The 17,936-nt window shown below is 41.3% G+C and overlaps 1 protein-coding gene across 3 annotated transcripts in view; it reads left to right on the top strand.

Moving 5' to 3' along the window:
* Positions 1–17,936, top strand: part of Ambra1 (autophagy and beclin 1 regulator 1) — a 195,403-nt gene that overhangs the window by 36,874 nt on the left and 140,593 nt on the right. For all 3 annotated transcript variants that reach the window (XM_021639349.2, XM_021639348.2, XM_021639347.2), the window contains exons 2-8: positions 1,631–1,884; positions 2,248–2,306; positions 2,878–3,061; positions 4,325–4,497; positions 6,038–6,104; positions 7,665–7,811; positions 8,086–9,122. In XM_021639349.2, coding sequence (XP_021495024.1) covers positions 1,750–1,884; positions 2,248–2,306; positions 2,878–3,061; positions 4,325–4,497; positions 6,038–6,104; positions 7,665–7,811; positions 8,086–9,122 — 1,802 coding nt within the window. In that variant the 5' untranslated portion in view covers positions 1,631–1,749. The remainder of the gene's footprint in view (positions 1–1,630; positions 1,885–2,247; positions 2,307–2,877; positions 3,062–4,324; positions 4,498–6,037; positions 6,105–7,664; positions 7,812–8,085; positions 9,123–17,936) is intronic.

The following is a 17,936-nucleotide window of genomic DNA, read 5'->3' as shown; positions in this document are numbered from 1 at the left end:
CCACCTGTTAAAATTATCAAGTCACAGAGCTGGGCCTCTAACTCGGTTTGGTAGAATGCTTGCCTAGCATAGATGAAGCCCTGGATTCAGTCCCCAGCACCACACAAACTGGGTGTGCAGACAGATTTGTAATCTCAGCCCTAGGAAGGTGGAGGTAGGAGGGTCAGAAATTCAAGCTACAGTTTGAGGGCAGCCTGTGCTATATGAATTTTGTCTTAAAAAAAAAGTTACCTTAAGCTACCATTTGAAAACAACCATTGTATTTTTTAATCTATAGCCTTCCTTTCCTCCGTGCTTTCACTCTTTCTTTTCACTGCTAAGGACAAAACCAAAAGCCTTAGAAATACTAGGCAAGTGTCCTACTCTTGAGCCATACACCAACCCCCCCATCCCATTTACAACCCTTCTGTGTAATTTTTGTCTAAGCCACTGTGTCCTGACTTTTCAAAGTATTTAAAAATACTACTGATACTTTTTGGAGTGCTAGAAATTGGATGCAGGGTCTTAAGCATGCTAAACAGAAGATCTAACTCTGAGCTACATCCCAGTCTAGTTAGGATTATTTTTTTGTGTGTGGTGGTATATGTATCTGTACATGTTCATGCTTGTCTAGTTGCTTTTCTATTGCGGTGAAGAGACACCATGATCAAGGCAACTTATAAAAGCTAAGGGCTTTTTCAGTTTTAGAGGGTGAGTCCATGACCATCATGGTGGAGAGCATAGCACCAGACAGTCAGGCATGGTGTTGAAGCAGTAGCTAAAATTTACATGTAATTGACAAGCATGAAGCAGAGAGAGGGGGGGGGAGCAAGAGCGAGTGCGCATGCACACACTTGGGTCTTCGATTGACTTTTGACTTCACATCTTCCTCAACAAGCCCACAGCTTCTAATCCTTCCCAAAATAGTTCCACTGTCTAGGGACCATGCATTCAAATACATGAGCTTGTGGGGCCTATTCTCATTCAAACCACCTCAGTGTATAAGTGTGGAAGCCAGAGGTGGTTGCTAGGTATCTTCTTCAATTGTTCTTCACCTCATTTTTTGAGACAGAGATTCTCACTGAATCTGAAGCATACTGGTTTTACTAGGCTAGGCAGCCAGTGAATTCCAGTAATCTACTTGTCTCCACTTCCCAGTGATAGGATACAGATAGTATACTACAGTACCTTTTACATGGGCTTTTTATATGGGCTCTAGGGGTCTGAACTCAAGCTTGGGCGGGAAGCTCTTTACCCACTGAGCCATCTCCTTAGCTGTTTATTTTGTGTGTGTATGCTAGGGATTGAGCCCAGGGTCTGTACCAGTAGGCTATACCTATAGCTTCACATTTTGTTTTCAAGGAAAAATTTTAAAGGCATTTTTATTAAGAGCAAAGTTTTTTTTCTGCCTTATGAAAGAATGAAAACTGAATAATTGTCCAGAAGTCCAGTTTTTCATGAGTAGAGTTATAGAAGGAATATGACAAGATAAAAGATTTTTGAAAGAAAAATTTTGGAAGAAATACCTTTTTTGGGAAACTATAGTAAAACAAGAAAAGAACACTTTCTCTTTTGAGCTAGAATTGTATTTACAATGGAAACCTCTTGGGTGCAGAATAGGCATTATTTGGCATTATTCTTCATTCCTTAGATTTCCATGAGGACAGCTGTCAAGGACCTGCATGGCCTCATTTTAGCCACTTCTTTGTGTGGAGCTATTACTTGCTCCTTCAGTTCTGGTCCCTGGTGCGAAAGTGGCTCCTGAGCACCATGAAGGTTGTCCCAGAAAAGAATGCTGTACGGATCCTCTGGGGCCGAGAGCGGGGCACTCGTGCCATGGGTGCTCAGCGGCTTCTGCAGGAGCTGGTGGAAGATAAGACTCGATGGATGAAGTGGGAGGGCAAGGTAAGAAAACAGGGTTTTGATGTAGGATTTGTGGGGATGCCAGTGAAGTGTCACCTTAGAGCAGATTAATGGTGGAGAGTGGGGATGTAATTTATCTTCTCTGTGAGACTTTATAGAACTAGTTTGGTAAATTGGCTTATAATATGAAAGATAAGACTTTAAATTTTTTTTTCTGAATTTAGATTTTTCTTAATTTATAACTTGATCATTGTCTTCAGATTTTTAAGTGTGTATTGTGATACTAATCTAGAATGGCTTCTGTGCTTTAGAGTCAGAGTAAGCCCTACTTTATAAGTCTTGCTTAAGTATGTATATGTGTGCATATTTATTTGTCTGTTTATTTGTTTATTTATTCTCTCTCAGAGAGTAGAACTTCCCGATAGTCCACGCTCGACCTTCTTACTGGCCTTCAGCCCAGACAGGTACCTAATACTTAGCTGTAGCTTAAGATTTGTGATTTGTGATGACATGGCTTTCCTGTACTCTTGGCTTAGCTTGATCGTTCAGGCTAATCCCTAGAGATTCTCTGAAGCACTGAATGAATATATGAAGGTCTATATGGGGTGTGTGTGTATCTGTGTGTGTGTATGTATATAAAATATTAGAAAGGGAAAGAAAGTAAGCAGATAATGCCAACCAGAAGAATAATAAGAATTGTAAAGAAAATGGTGAAAGTCAAGGTTCAAAACTCGTCTAGGTTTTCAATAACATTTCTTTGCTTGATTGATAAAGGCCAGAAGTGGCATGGTGGGTTTTTGATATGAACAGATTACTTTCTGAAGGCAGTATGTGTCATTTGAGGACAGTGTGGAGAAACTAAAAGGCTTTAAAAATCAGAAAATTTTGTTGTGTGTAGATAAACTTCCTGTCAGACATACCTTAATTTCTTTCAGTCGTAGATAAGGAATAGTCTCAGTTTTTGTTGGCTAATGCTGGTAAAATTTGTTTTGCTTCTACGTGTTTTTTAATTATCCCTAAATTTTGCTTTCCCAGGACTCTGTTGGCATCCACGCATGTGAACCATAACATCTATATCACAGAGGTGAAGACTGGCAAGTGTGTCCACTCTCTGATTGGACACCGCCGTACCCCATGGTGTGTCACCTTTCACCCCACTATCTCAGGCCTCATTGCTTCCGGCTGTCTGGACGGGGAAGTTAGGATTTGGGATTTACATGTAAGTATTTTCTTACGCTGCTCTTTTCCCTTTGCTTTTCCAAACAGAGATACTTATTTGCCACTGGATTCTCTCTACCTCTCTCTTTTGAATAATGTATTTATTTTATTTTATGCACATTGGTGTTTAGCCTGCATGTGTGTCTGTGTGAGGCTGTCAGATCTTGGAGTTATAGACAGTTGTGAGCTGCCTTGTGGGTGCTGGGAACCTGGGTCCTCTGAAGGGCAGTCAGTACTCTTAACAGCTAAGCCATCTCTTTAGCCCTGCCACTGGATTCTTAATTCTGGTTTAGAAACAACCTACTTTCTTAGGACTTAATCTTAGTATCTGGTAGTCATTGCTCACTTGAAGGATGGACACTCTAGTTCATACTTATTCATCATAAAGTAAACATATTAAACTTTCTTCCACCTGCTCAGGCGGAAGCTTTAAAATGAGTTCAGTATGGACTTCCGTTATCTTAGAGTACTCTGCTCATGATCATCAAAGCAAGATGCTGCTTGTCTTGATGACTGACTAGGGGGTTGCTTTGTACTATGTTTGCACCCGGCTGGAATTTTCACAGGTATCAGAAACAGGAACTGAGTGGAGGCTTTGTAATTGATTTGGAGACAGTAATGTTTGTCTTCTAAATTATTGACCCTGCTAGATTACTGTTCTTATACATTATTTTATAGAGGACATGTTTAAGGTAAGCCCTGCAAGAACTCATTTTATCTTAAATGGAAATTTATTTAGAGACAGAGTCTTGCTATGCAACCCTGACTGGCCTGGAACTTACTTTGTAGACCAGGCTGCCCTCTGGTACCAGGCTACCAGATCCACATGCCTCTGCCTCCTGAGTGCTGTGATAAAAGACACGTACCACGATGCTGTGATAAAGAAAGCAACTGTAAGTGGAGATACTAAGGATAAAACCCAGAGCTTCATATATGTAAAACATGTGCTCTACTACTGAGCTATGTAATTCCACATAGAACTTTTTTCTTTTTTCTCTCCTTTTCTTTCTCTTTATTCCTCCTTCCTTCCTTCTTTCCTTCCTTCCTTTCTTTCTTTTCTCTCTTTCTTTCTTTGGAGACAGGGTGTCACTGTGTAGAACAGGCTGGCCTCAAATTCCTGGCAATCTTCTCTTCATTTTCCAAGTGTTGGGATTATAGGTATGAATAATTATACTTAGCTCTTTAGTGTAATTTTCTTGACATGGACTCTCCAGTCCATTGGCAGTTTGTAATCTGAGAATATTTGGGGTTGGTTCATTTACAGGGTGGCAGTGAAAGCTGGTTCACAGATAGCAACAATGCCATAGCCTCCTTGGCATTCCACCCTACGGCTCAGCTCCTGCTGATTGCCACTGCAAATGAGATCCACTTCTGGGATTGGAGTCGACGGGAGCCCTTTGCTGTGGTGAAGACAGCTAGTGAGATGGAGCGTGTCCGGTGAGTGCTGTGCTCCATCAACTATGTCAGGCATCAGACTGACATGATAGAGTATTTACAGCTGCTGTCATTTCAGGAGACAGGTTGTTAGCCCTACTTAAGGCAGTCATTGGTCTTCTTCACAGTCATTTGTTACTACTGTGGCTGATTAGCTCAGAAGCAGTTCATTTTGTGTATGGAACTTGTCTTGTGGTCTCTGCGGATCAGGGTCAGTAGGTAGAATCTTAGTCTGTGCTTGGGTTTATACTTTGGGAAGCTTCTCAAAAGTAAATGGTTATTTTTTAGATAGATTGGTGCAAATTGCAAATAGAGATATAAACCTATATCAGATCTGCTAATTATATTTATTTAGCCTTTGAGATAAAAATATACTTGGTGGCTGAGATCAAAATGCACGTCAAGATTCTGGTATTTAAGGTAGGCAGATCATGAGTTCATGGCCAGCCTGGGCTACATGAGTCTGAGACCTTCCTGAAATAGTTAGCAAGTCCCTGTCTCAAAAAACAAAATACCAGGATAGGTGTAGTAGCACATATCTTTAATCCCAGCACTTGGGAGGCAGAGGCAGGTAGATCTCTCTGAGTTTGAGGCCAGCCTGGTCTTTATATCGAGTTCCAGGACAGGCAGAATTACATAGTGAGACCCTGTCTTAAAAACAAAACAACACAAAAACTCCAAAATACCAGAAATCACAATTGAGCTGGGGATGTAGGGAGATTGTGCAGTTCTTGCCTATTACATATATGACCTTGGATTAAGTTCTCAGGACTACAAAAACAAGACATACACTGCCTAAATTAGGCTGGAGGTATTATTGCTTCTAGCCATGTAGCTTAATACTTAACTTTGTTGTCACTGACTGAGTGCATACTTTGTTGCCAGTGTAGCAGCTGTGTGAAGAGAGACCTGAATCTGTGTGGCAGCATTCTGATTTACCACTTAAAGTCTTACATGTTGAACAGATGATACATACTTAATGTAGCTGCTTACTGGGATGCAAGCCTGGGTGTCTTTCAAAATTTAAATCATGGCCTGAGGATGTACCTCAAGTTGGTGGCTTGTCTTGCATGAATGAACCTTAGAGTTTGCTCCCCAGCACCACATAAAGTGAGTGTGTTAGTACACACCTGTGATCCCAGACTGGGTTGGTAGAGGAAGGAAGATCAAAAGTTCAAGGCCGTCTATAACTATGTGTTGACTCACAAACTAGCTTGGATTATATAAGACCCTGTCTCAAAAAAAGAAAGTGAAATATTTTTCTTGATATGTATTTCTTTACATTAGGAAACAACAGTGAAGCCTTATTTTAAGGCGGGATAGGTGTGGTGGTTCACTTAGATACCCCAGCATTCAGGACTCTAAGGCAGGAACATCTGTGAGTTTGAATATGACTTAGGCTACATAGGTAGACTATCTCCAGAAGGGCAGGGGTAGGGGAGTAAAGAAAGAGTTTTGAAAGCATGAAGTGGGTAGTCTGACAGTTTCCATACTCAGCTAACATGGCTTTTGTTGTCTCTGCCTTACTCTTTTTTGATTTCAGTCTGGTGAGATTTGATCCACTTGGGCACTACTTACTTACAGCCATTGTTAACCCTTCTAATCAGCAGGTAAGGGGCCAGCAGTTCCAACTCCATCTGAACTGTGAGTTATATTCTAAACTAGTGCTCTAATTCTGATCATACTATTCTTTATTATTATTATATATATGTTATGCATTATAGCAATGCATTACTATTAAAATAGAATTCTGATATGTTTTAATTCTTAATACTCCAGGAGTTCTTTTCGATCAAGATTTTAATCAATTTCTGATGATATCGTAAAAAGTTACAGACATAATTTTGACAGGCGAGTCAGTTTTCTAACCCTTTTGACTATGTCATGAGAAACAAACATTGTCAGAGCTGGAGAAAGGACTCAGCTGTTAAAAGCAGTGTACTGCTATTGAAGAGTTCTGTTTTTAGTCCCCATGTTGGGTTGCTTGCAACTGCCCATAACTCTAGTTTCAAGTGATCCAATGCCCTTTTCTGTCCTGTTCCCAGCATCTGGATCAGTGTGGTGTGGCATACACCTACACAGAGACCCATGTGTATACACAAACAAGCCATAATTTGTTTAAATATGTGTGGTTATTTTGCCCAAATGTGTGTCTGTGTAACGTTTGTACGCAGTGACCATAGGAGCCAAAAGAGGACATTCGAGCTTTTGGAACTGGAGTTACAGCCAATTGTGAACCACCATGTGGATGCTGGGAACCAAATGTAGGTCTTCTGCAAACGCAACAAGTGTTTTAACCTCTGAGCCATCTCTCTGGCTCCTACCAATAAATCTTATAAAAAAAAAAAAGAAGAAGAAGAGGAGGAGGAGGAGGAGGAGGAGGAGGAGGAGGAGGAGGAGGAAGAAGAAGAAGAAGAAGAAGAAGAAGAAGTAGTAGTAGTAGTAGTAAGAAGAAGAAGAAGAAGAAGAAGAAGAAGAAGAAGAAGAAGTAGTAGTAGTAGTAAGAAGAAGAAGAAGAAGAAGAAGAAGAAGAAGAAGAAGAAGAAGAAGAAGAAGAAGTAGTAGTAGTAGTAGAAGTAGCCAGAGGCTAGAGAAATGCCTCAGCAGTTAAGAACACAGTGCTGATTTTGCAGAGGACCCTGGTTTGAGTACCCGCACTCTTGTAGTAGTTCACAACCATCTGTAACTCCAGTTCTATGGTATCTGATACTTTCTTCTGACCTCCACGGGCACCAGACATGTATTTGGTGCACGTAAGTACATGCAGGCAAAAACATTCAGATATTAAAAAAAAAAAAATCTTAAAAAATATAAAAGGAAATAACTTTTGGGTTCATCTAGCTTGTCACTCATATGCTTCTGGATGGTTGACATTTTGTTTCCCCTTATTGCCGTCTATGTCACAGAGATGCTTTTTATAAAATAGTTGTTTTGCCAGCTGTACTCATTCAGATATGTTGCCAATTGGAAATGAATAATTTAATACCATATGATGGTTTTGAATCTGAAGCCAGTTAGTTTTCAGTACCTTATGGAAAGAGAGTTTTTGCTTATCTGTGGAGGTGGTTCTCCTTGGATAATTATCAGTCAGTTTTGTTTCTCTTGATTTGTTTGGAGGTTCTACTTAACTGTCATTCTCTATCCTCTCCTCCTTCTGGTCCATGTTGCAGGGTGATGACGAGCCAGAAATCCCAATAGATGGGACAGAATTATCTCACTACCGCCAGCGTGCCCTCCTGCAATCACAGCCAGTTCGCCGGACACCTCTCCTCCACAATTTCCTGCACATGCTGTCCTCCCGCTCCTCTGGCATCCAGGTGGGAGAGCAAAGCACAGTACAAGATTCTGCTACCCCCCTCACCCCCACCGCCTCCCCCTCAGCCCTCCACGGAGCGTCCCCGGACTTCCGCTTACATCAGGCTCCGACAGCGGGTCAGTTACCCCACCACAGTTGAGTGCTGCCAGCACCCTGGGATCCTGTGCCTTTGCAGCCGCTGTGCTGGCACTCGAGTTCCTTCCCTCTTGCCACACCAGGACAGTGTCCCCCCTGCTTCTGCCAGAGCTACTACCCCTTCCTTTTCTTTTGTACAGACCGAGCCCTTCCATCCCCCGGAGCAGGCTTCGTCAACGCAGCAGGACCAGGGCCTCCTGAATCGGCCGTCGGCCTTCAGTACAGTCCAGAGCAGCACTGCGGGCAACACGCTCCGCAACCTCAGTCTGGGTCCTACCCGTCGCTCTTTGGGGGGCCCTTTGTCTAGCCATCCTTCTAGGTATCACAGAGAACTTGCGCCTGGACTTACAGGTTCTGAGTGGACCCGGACAGTACTCACTCTGAACTCACGCTCTGAGGTAGAATCTATGCCCCCGCCCAGGACCAGTGCCTCCTCAGTGAGTTTGCTGTCTGTGCTGAGACAGCAGGAAGGCGGCTCTCAGGCATCTGTGTACACGTCAGCCACAGAAGGGAGGGGTTTTCCATCATCAGGGTTGGCAACTGAATCAGATGGAGGGACTGGTTCCAGCCAAAACAACTCGGGCAGTATTCGCCATGAGCTTCAATGTGACCTGAGACGCTTCTTTTTGGAGTATGACAGGCTGCAGGAGCTGGATCAGAGCCTGAGTGGGGAAGCTCCCCAGACCCAACAGGCCCAGGAAATACTCAACAATAACATTGAATCTGAGAGGCCAGGTCCTTCCCATCAGCCCACCCCTCACAGCAGTGAGAACAACTCCAACCTGTCTCGGGGCCACCTTAATCGCTGCCGTGCTTGCCACAATCTTCTGACCTTCAACAATGATACCCTGCGTTGGGAAAGAACCACACCTAACTACTCATCCGGTGAGGCTAGCTCTTCCTGGCACGTCTCCACTACCTTTGAGGGCATGCCACCGAGTAGCAACCAGTTGCCACCCCTTGAGAGGACTGACAGCCAAACGCCTAGCTCCAGCAGGCTGGAGTTGAGCAGCTCTGCTAGTTCACAAGAGGAGAGGACTGTGGGGGTGGCCTTTAACCAGGAGACAGGCCACTGGGAACGAATTTATACCCAGTCCAGCAGATCTGGAACTGTATCACAGGAGGCCTTACATCAAGATATGCCTGAAGAAAGCTCTGAGGAAGACTCCCTCAGAAGGTAAGCAGCTGCTGTCCTCTGTTCTAGCTTCCTGCCTCTCCTTATATCCATTGCCCTGCAGTCCTAGTGATGGTGTGCTTTATCTGACATGTGTGTCTGAGACCCATGCATCTGGCTCTGATCTCCTTCCATCATCTTGGGAAATCTTGCTTTGGAGGCAGAGATAAGATCAGGCCTAGTGGTATGAGTCAACTGTTGTACTAGTTTATTTTAGTCTAAGCCCAAGGCTCTGTCTGGCTTTAGCCTTGAAAGGGAAATGGGAGATTGGGTAGACAGGCATGAGGAGATAGAATTATCATTATTATTATTTTTGCCTTGAAATATTATAGGTATAGGGTAGTTGTTGAGAGAAAAGTATGTCCCAGAGGACTATTTATAGTGGATGATTTAAAAAAGACCCAGAGTGTGAGGGATATTTTGTTTAGCATTTTGTTCTACCTGTTCTTTGACTGTATTGTTTTGAACAACTTCAGTTCGATAAGGAGCTGAAGAATTCATGTTTGAATATGTGTACGTCAAGGAAACTGTTTTTTTGGTTCTTAGAGACAGGGGTTCTCTGTGTATCCCTGGCTGTCCTGGAGCTCACTTTGTAGACTAAGCTGGCCTAAATTCATACAGATCAGTCTGTCTCTGCTTCTGGAGATTAAAGGCGTGCATAAATTTACCAGATTTATGGTTTTGGATAGCACTTTATTGGCTCATTTAGGTTTTTTCGTTTTGTTTTGTTTTTGTTTTTGTTTTTGTTTTGTTTTGATTTTGATGTTTATGGAGATTGAACTCAAAGCCTTACAAATATACTTCCACATCCAAAATTCTTTGAATGAACATTCCAGATGGCCATTTACCTTGGGGTAGGGAAAAAGAATTCATAGAAGGAAGGCCTCTCCATACATGGATTGGCATCCCAGACAGCTCTCATGAAAGAAATCGAGTAGGAGTAATAAATTACCCACCACATGTTCCATGAATGGCTATGTGCACATCTATCCTGATTTAAAAAAGGACTTCTTTCTGTGATTATGTAAAGGTCAAATTTAGTGTAATCACCAATCCCAGAATATTAGAACCAGACATATTGTTCAACATTATATCCTGTGCTGAAGCAAGTGAATTTTTTCTGACATAAGCTAAGAAGGGTGGGAATATGGATTGTGCACATCATGTACTTGTTATTTTTGGAGGATGCTTTAGTCAGTCATGTAGTCAATAAACACTAGTGGAATGGTTATGGTTTTTCCAGCACTGTGCTAGGCACTGTGCCCACTGGAGTATGCAGTATTACTGTGGAGGCAAGACATATTTACATAAAATCTATCACAAGTGTAGATGATCTGGTACTACTTTAAAAAATTACATCTAAATTTATTGTGTACATTAAGGTGCTGTGTATACATTAGGGTGCCATGACACATGTATGAGGTCATAGGGCAGCTCAGGAATTGGCTATCTTCTTACTCCACGTAGATCCTGGAGTCATCAGGTCATCAACATCAGGCATGGTGGCAAATACCTTTAACCTGCTTAGACTTCACACCATCTTCAATCTGGTGCTTCTTTGTGTGCTACTGATGCTAAGTGGAATCTAAGCAAAAACAAAACAAAATGAAAAAATTATTATAATTTTAATGAAAGGGAACTATTACCAAAAAAGAATCTATAATGTCTAGTAATAGAAGATTGGTAATGCTTGGGGAAGAAAAGGCCCCCCTTCCTTTTTTTAGGGTAATAAAACATTCTGAAGGAGAAAAATAAATTATATGATACATGCAGAACAGTGGGGACAGGGAGTCTGGCTGGATATTAGAGATAGACAAAGTAATAATGTTTCTGTGCCTGAGTGAATGAGGCCATTTCTTGGAGAACAGCTCTGGATTTCTAGCTTGGAATTCCTACCTTTGCTTAAGGGTCCCACATCAGGAGTCTGGGATTCTGTTCGTCCTGAGAGGCAAGAAGGCAGCTAGCACAATGCCTGGCATGCTGTTGGTACTCAGAACTTATAAAAGGCAGTTAGGAGAGGGCTGTCTTCAATTTGCTGATGTTAGAAGCTGATCATTTCCAGCCTTCAAAATAACTGAGCAAACTTTGGTCAGTGGTTGTCCATCTTTAACAGTACTTCGTCATGTGCTGTTTTACCGAGTAATTCCCAGATGGCTTAAAATAAACCCCTACTCTAATGCAGAGCATTAGAGATACCACTTAATAAGGGCCTACTATGTAAGGTCCCATACTCTTCATTTGAGGTAATTGGAAGCAGGGGGTAGGACATGCTGGGTGACATAATTTTTGATTTCTGCAACAGCGTGTAAGACAGGCATTAAATTTCTTATTTTGCAGTTAAAAATGAGTCCCTTAGAACAGTCAGAATTTCTTGTTAAATGTGCTTGAGGATGGGAGCTTGAGAGATGGCATTGTGGCTCAGAACACATATGAGACTATAAGGAAGGACTTACATTCAAATTCCAAGTACTCACATAAATAGCTACAAGTGGCACCTGTGCTTCTAACCTCACTGTAATTTTAGGAACCTTGCTGACCAGCATAGCCGAAATGATGAGTTCCTGGTCCAGTAAGAAACCTGTTTCAAAGGAATAAGGTAGAAAGTAGTAGAGCAGGACTTTCAATGTGCTTTCTTCTGGCTTCTAGATATGGACACATGCATGTACATATGCATATAGCACACACTCAAAAACAACAGAAACGAAAAAAGTATCACTTAGTAGGCCACAGTGAAGACTTAAACTCTGTTCTGCATTACTAAAGCTTTGTCCAGCTGTCAGTGCATGGCACAGTTCTTAATATGATAATTGCTCAGTTGTATCATTCTTCTTTTAGATTATTTACTTAATTATATAGGTGTGTGAGTTTTGCCTGCATGTGTGTATGTGCACTCTGTGTGTGCCTGGTTCTCATGGACACTAGAAGAGAATATGAGATCACCTGGACCTGGAGATGATTGTGAGCTGCTATATGGGTACTAGGAATCTAACCTGGGTCCTGGGCGAGAACAGATGCTCTTAATTGCTAAGCCGTCTCTCCAGCTCCTCTCATTTTTAAGTTTTTATTTCATTCACTTATGTGTATATGGTGTGTTCATATGTATGTTATCATAGGGAGGTCAGAGGCAAAGGATACTTTCTACCTGTGGGGCCTAGGGCATCAAACTCAGGTAGGTCATCAGGCTCAGTGTCAAGTGCCTTTTAGTCAGTGAGCCATCTCTCCATCCTGATGAACCATAGTTTTTTTTTTTGTTTTTGTTTTTTAATTGACTCATTTATTTCATTTTTAAATTTAAATATTTTTGGTTTTTTTTTCTTGAGACAGAATCTTACTGTTCTGATAACCTTAGTTTTCAATGAAATACTTCTATTTATTAATTTTTCTCATAATTTTTTAATGTAAAAATAATAAGAATAATAAATCGATGTGTGTGTATATCACTTCATATTAAAAAACCATCAATGGGGGGCTGGAGAGATGCTCAGCGGTTAAGAGCTCTAGCTTCTCTTCCAGAGGATCCAGGTTCAATCTCCAGCACTTACATGGCAACTCACAACTGTCTGTAACCCAGTTTCAAGAGGATCTGACGCCCTCACATAGACAGACATACATACATATAGGCAAAACATCAATATACCAATGCACATGAAATAAAAATAAATAAATTATTTTTTGAAAAAAATAAGTGGTCAGCTAGTTGCTTTTCTGTTTTGTTTTTGTTTTCCCTTCTTTTATCTATATCTGTGTTCACTACCCCAGACGAGATAGTCTGTATTTTTGTCTGTAATTACTTCATTATTTCTAGAACAAAGCTACACAGTGAAACTTTCTGTGTTGATGAAAATGTTCTGTATCTGTGCTTGCAAAATGAGTACATATGACTACTGAGTAACTGAAATGTGGCTGTTGGTATCTGAGGAACTAATTTTAATTTTTATTACTTACACTATATGTAGAAAGATGTGACTAGTTACTACCATATTGCAACGCATAAAATACTATAATTTCTTAAAATTTAAACATAGCGTGTGAATACTGGAGTGCACGTGTGGAAGTCAGGGGACAACTCTATGGAGTCCATTTTCTTTCCACCTTCATATCGGTGCCAGGGATCGAACTCAGGCTACAGAAAGTACTGTTACCCGTTGAGCCATCCTTTTTTATTTTATTTTTAATTTTTAAAGATTTATTTATTCTTTATAAGCATTCTGCCTGAACACCGGAAGAAGACACCAGATGTCACTATAGATGGTTATGAGCCACCATATGGCTGCTGGGAAATGAACTCAGGACCTTTGGAAGAAAAGCTATTGTTCTTAACCTCTAAGCCATCTCTCTAGCCTGAGTTTTGGTTTTTCAAGACAGGGTTTTTCTGTGTAGCCTTGGCTGTCATGCACTTTGTAGACCAGCCTGGCCTTGAATTCACAAAGATCCACTTGGCTTTGCCACTCTGAGTGCAGGGATTACACGCGTGTGCCACTGCGACTGGCTCCCATTGAGCCATCTTGACATTAACATTGGTAGCCCTCTTTTGAAAAAAAATGTTTTTGAGACATGGGCTTTCTTTGAAGACCAGGCGGGTCTGGAACTTGAGAAAATTTCTTCTGCCTCAGCCTCTTGAGTGCTGGGATTATAGGCATGTGCTAAAATGCCTGGCTTAATAATCTTTATTATATTTATTTATTGTTGTGTGTGTGGGTGCACATGTGCTACATGTGTGGAAGTCAGAGTACAATGTTTGGGAGTTGGTTCTCTCCTTCTGCCATGTTGGTCCTGGGAATGACTCAGGTTCTCAGGATTGGTAGCAAGCACTTTTACCCACTGAGTCATCTTCCTGGTCATTGGCTACTCATTTTTTGAGTAGGCTTTTACAACCCTAGAAACTCTTAAGGGTTTGATCAGGATCATTTGTTTTAATATTTTCTTTTCTTCTAGTGATTAAGAAGTAACTTGTGTTTTGACTTCCATGATGTTGAAGCTTTGAAAATGTGCACTGTATGTCTGAGAGTGCCGTTGAGCAGTAGACAGGAACCTGCATAGTATGCGTGAGGCTCTACCCCAGCACTGCGCACACACAGTGGATAGTCTTGTCATCTTGTGACAGATTGCTTTTTTCTTTTAAGATATAAACAAATAATGCATAATTCTCATTTTGATTGATACTACTTATTGATAATACTAATTTTCGTTGGTATTGATACTACTTATGGAATCATTTTTAAATGAGTCAGAATATAGTATACTATGAGGACTGACAGCTGGCTCAGAAATGAGGCATATTGTGAGATATTTTAAGTGTGCACTATCATAGTGGGCCATTACTTACAAACTGAATGGCTGTATTCTGGTGTAAATTAAAAATATAATCCATGCTAACTAAACTCTTCATTTAAACTACCTTCTAAAGGTCTACCTGGTGAGCCAGTTCATGCTTGTATTTTCCAGCAGATGTCACTGTTGGGCTGCTGCTGCTGCTGGGCTTGGCTGGCAGGGAAGAAAATGGTATTCTTATGTTTTGTGTAGGAGGTAGAATCTTACAACAAAGCCCATTTTTATAGGTGGCTATTGTTACTAAGTGCATGGAGTTCATAAAAGATGATTGTATTTGAAGGTAGAGGTTTTGTTCTTTGACCTCCTAGTAAGGGATGGGCTATGGAGATACGTTTTGCTCTCTTGGTGCTACAGTGATAATTGCTATGTGTGCAGATGTATTACTAAGCACATCTGTATTCCAGTAGAGCTCTGTGCTACTGAGTGGAGTAGTCAACTCATAGGGATCCTCCTTTCTCTTGTGGGCAGAGGAGGGCAGGCTGTTTTTGTAGCCTGGTTCTACTTTTACACCTCGTGTGGCGAGTCTTTTGTCTCACTGTCAGAAGCATCTTTTCATCCAGAAGATCAGGGCATTGTGAGGACTTTTGACTTTTGAAATGCCGTTTATTTTATATTTTGTTTTTGAGACAGAGTCTCACTATTTAGCTCTGGCTGGACCTGGAACTTGCTAAGCTGGCCAGGCTGGCCTGGAACTTACAGAGATTCATATGTCTCTGCCTCTTGAATACTGGAATTAAAAGCATGTGTCATCATGACTCTCTGAAATGGTATTTTTGAAATTAGAAGAAACACAGAATTTTTAATTCAACCTCCCTTGTTTCTTTCCTTTCAACACTAGGGATTTATCCTGGGGTCTCGTGCATACTAAGCAAAGAGATACTAAGAGCAGAGGTGAGGTTTGACTTTAAGATCCTGAAAAGGACATTCTTTCCCCAACTTATTTGTTTATAAATAGGATCTCACATAGCTCAGGCTGGCCTTAAACTCTTGATATATCAGGAGGATCTTGAATTTCTGATCTTCCTGTACCTCTCCAAGTGCTTATATTATAGGTGTGTGCCATCAGTCCCAGTTTATATGGTGCTGGGATCAAATCCAGGGCTTAGGGACTGGTGGGTAAACACTCTACCACTGAGCTGCATCCCTAGCTTCTTCACTTTATTTAAGACCCTGTCTTAAAAATAAATGGTTGTGTTGTGAGAACTGATGCTTTTGATCTTTACTTTTCTCTGATGATGCATAAAGCCCAGGAAGTGTAGTGGTGGCCTTAGCATTGAGATTTAGTCCAAAACATCAAAGGCTAGAGTTAGGTGCCCTCATCGGAGTTTCAGGGTTCTTAGACTTGTAAGAGGTAGCTTTGGAGTTTGCAGGCTGAAGCCCCTTGATGTTCTGTGAGCCACTCAGCTTCAGTTAGTCACATGGATTTTTCCATAGAACCTTAACCCCAAACACTATATATGAAGGGAAGTAAGTGGATATTTGAGCTAGTTATAAGTCTACAAGAGGGTGAAAGTATCCTTGAAATTAGGTGAATTAGGTGAGTACACATTGTGTGTCTCCCCCCCCCCCCTCGTGTCATTGACCTCACTGGTCTTGTCACTGTTCCCAAATGACTGACAGAAACAGCTTAAAGGAGGAAAACTTTGTTTTGGTTTCATGGTTTGGGGAATCAGTTCCTCATGGTGGGGAAGAAATAGCAGCAGGCCACATCCTATGGTGTTATAAAGTTTGCAGCAGCTGGTTATTATATGGTATCCATCAGGAAGCAGAGAACTTGGACCAGAGCTGGAGCAGTGTCTTAACTCATAAGGTCCTAGGTCAGCCAGATTGAATCCATGTCTAGAAGGTTCCAAATAGTGTCACTAGCTAGGGACCAACTATTCACATACAAGGGTCCGTTGAAGGCATTTCACTTTCAGACTTTTTTTAAATTAACTTTTTTTTTATATTAATTACAGTTACTTTCAGACTCTTAACAGACAGACAGCTTCATTGGATGGAAAATATACTCCACTGGTTATTCAAAACCTAGTACAAAGCTGGTGAGATACAGCAGGTAAAAGCTGTGTAAACCTAATGACCTGAGTTCAGTCCTCAGAATGCACAGAGGAAGAAAAAGAATTGGCTTTCGAAAGCTATCCTCTGACCCCCACCACATGTTCACCATAGTACACAGGCTCTGCCACGCACATACATCACACACACACACACACACACACACACACGCGCGCGCGCGCGCGCGCGTCTTTCCTTTGAGAAATCTTCCCTAACTGCCCCCAGATAATCCTCTTTTTGCTATTTAGGAAATAGTACTTACTTATTTCACTGATGACAGGAAATGATTTTTTACCTTTTGTTTTCGTGTGTGTGTGTGTGTGTGTGTGTGTGTGTGTGTGTGTGTGTGTTTTAGAAGTCAACATTGGGTTAGTTTTTCTGTCACTTTCTACCTTATTCATTTACGTTTTTTTAGCTAGGTCTTTCTAAACCGTCTTGCCTGGCCTAGAACTTACTGTCGATCAGGCTTACTCAAACTCCTAGAGATCCACCTTCCTCTGTCTCAGGAATGCTAAGATGAAAGGCCTATGCTGTCAACATCCAGCTTTTGCCTTACTTTTTCACACAAGGTCTGACTAAAGCAGAACTCACCAATTGGCTAGACTGGCTGGCTGGCCAAGTTCCTGAGATCCATCCAGTGCTAGAATTAGAGGCACATGATGAAGATATGGGTTTATATGATTACCTCTCTGTCACACGCCCACTAAAAATAGTAATTATGTGTGAATGCCTTGTATACTACTCAGTAGTCACTTGGTAAAAATTTTTTCTCTCTTCCTTTCTCTCTCTCTCTCTCTCTCTCTCTCTCTCCTTCCTTTCTTTGTCTCTTTCCTTCCTTCCTTTTCTTATTTCCCTCCCTCTCTCTCTCCCTTCTTTCATTCCTGCCTTCATTCCTTCCTTCCCTTTTTTCCTTTTCCAAGATAGGATCCTTGTTGTCCTGGAACTTGCTTTATAGACCAGGCTATCTTCGAATTCATAGAGATCCGCCTGCATCTGCCTCCTGAGTCCTGGGGCTAAAGGTGTGTGCCACCACCACCTGGCTACTTTGTAAATATTAGTTGAATTGAGTAAGAGAATTAAAATTGTGTTACTGTGTGTGTGTGTGTGTGTGTGTGTGTGTGATACTAGTGTTTGAACCCAGGAGCTTGAGTGTACTAGGCAGGCACTCAACTACTGAGCTTCATCTCTAGCCTTTTTGTAAATTAATTATAATTAAAATTATTTTTATGTTATTATGTGTACATGCATTCATGCAGGGGCACATGCCATAATGAGTTTTTGGAGGTCAGAGAACAAATTTGTTAGAGTCTTTTTCCTTCTGTACTTATGTGAGTTTCAAGCTTTGAACTTGGATCATTAGGCATGTTTAGAAAGAGGGTTAAGTTTTGAGATGTTCTTGATATTTTGCTTAAGCTATCCTTAAACTCACTG

Source organism: Meriones unguiculatus, chromosome 18, assembly GCF_030254825.1.
Source record: "Meriones unguiculatus strain TT.TT164.6M chromosome 18, Bangor_MerUng_6.1, whole genome shotgun sequence".
Classification (NCBI taxonomy): Eukaryota; Metazoa; Chordata; class Mammalia; order Rodentia; family Muridae; genus Meriones; species Meriones unguiculatus.
This window is presented reverse-complemented; position numbering and strand designations above follow the sequence as displayed.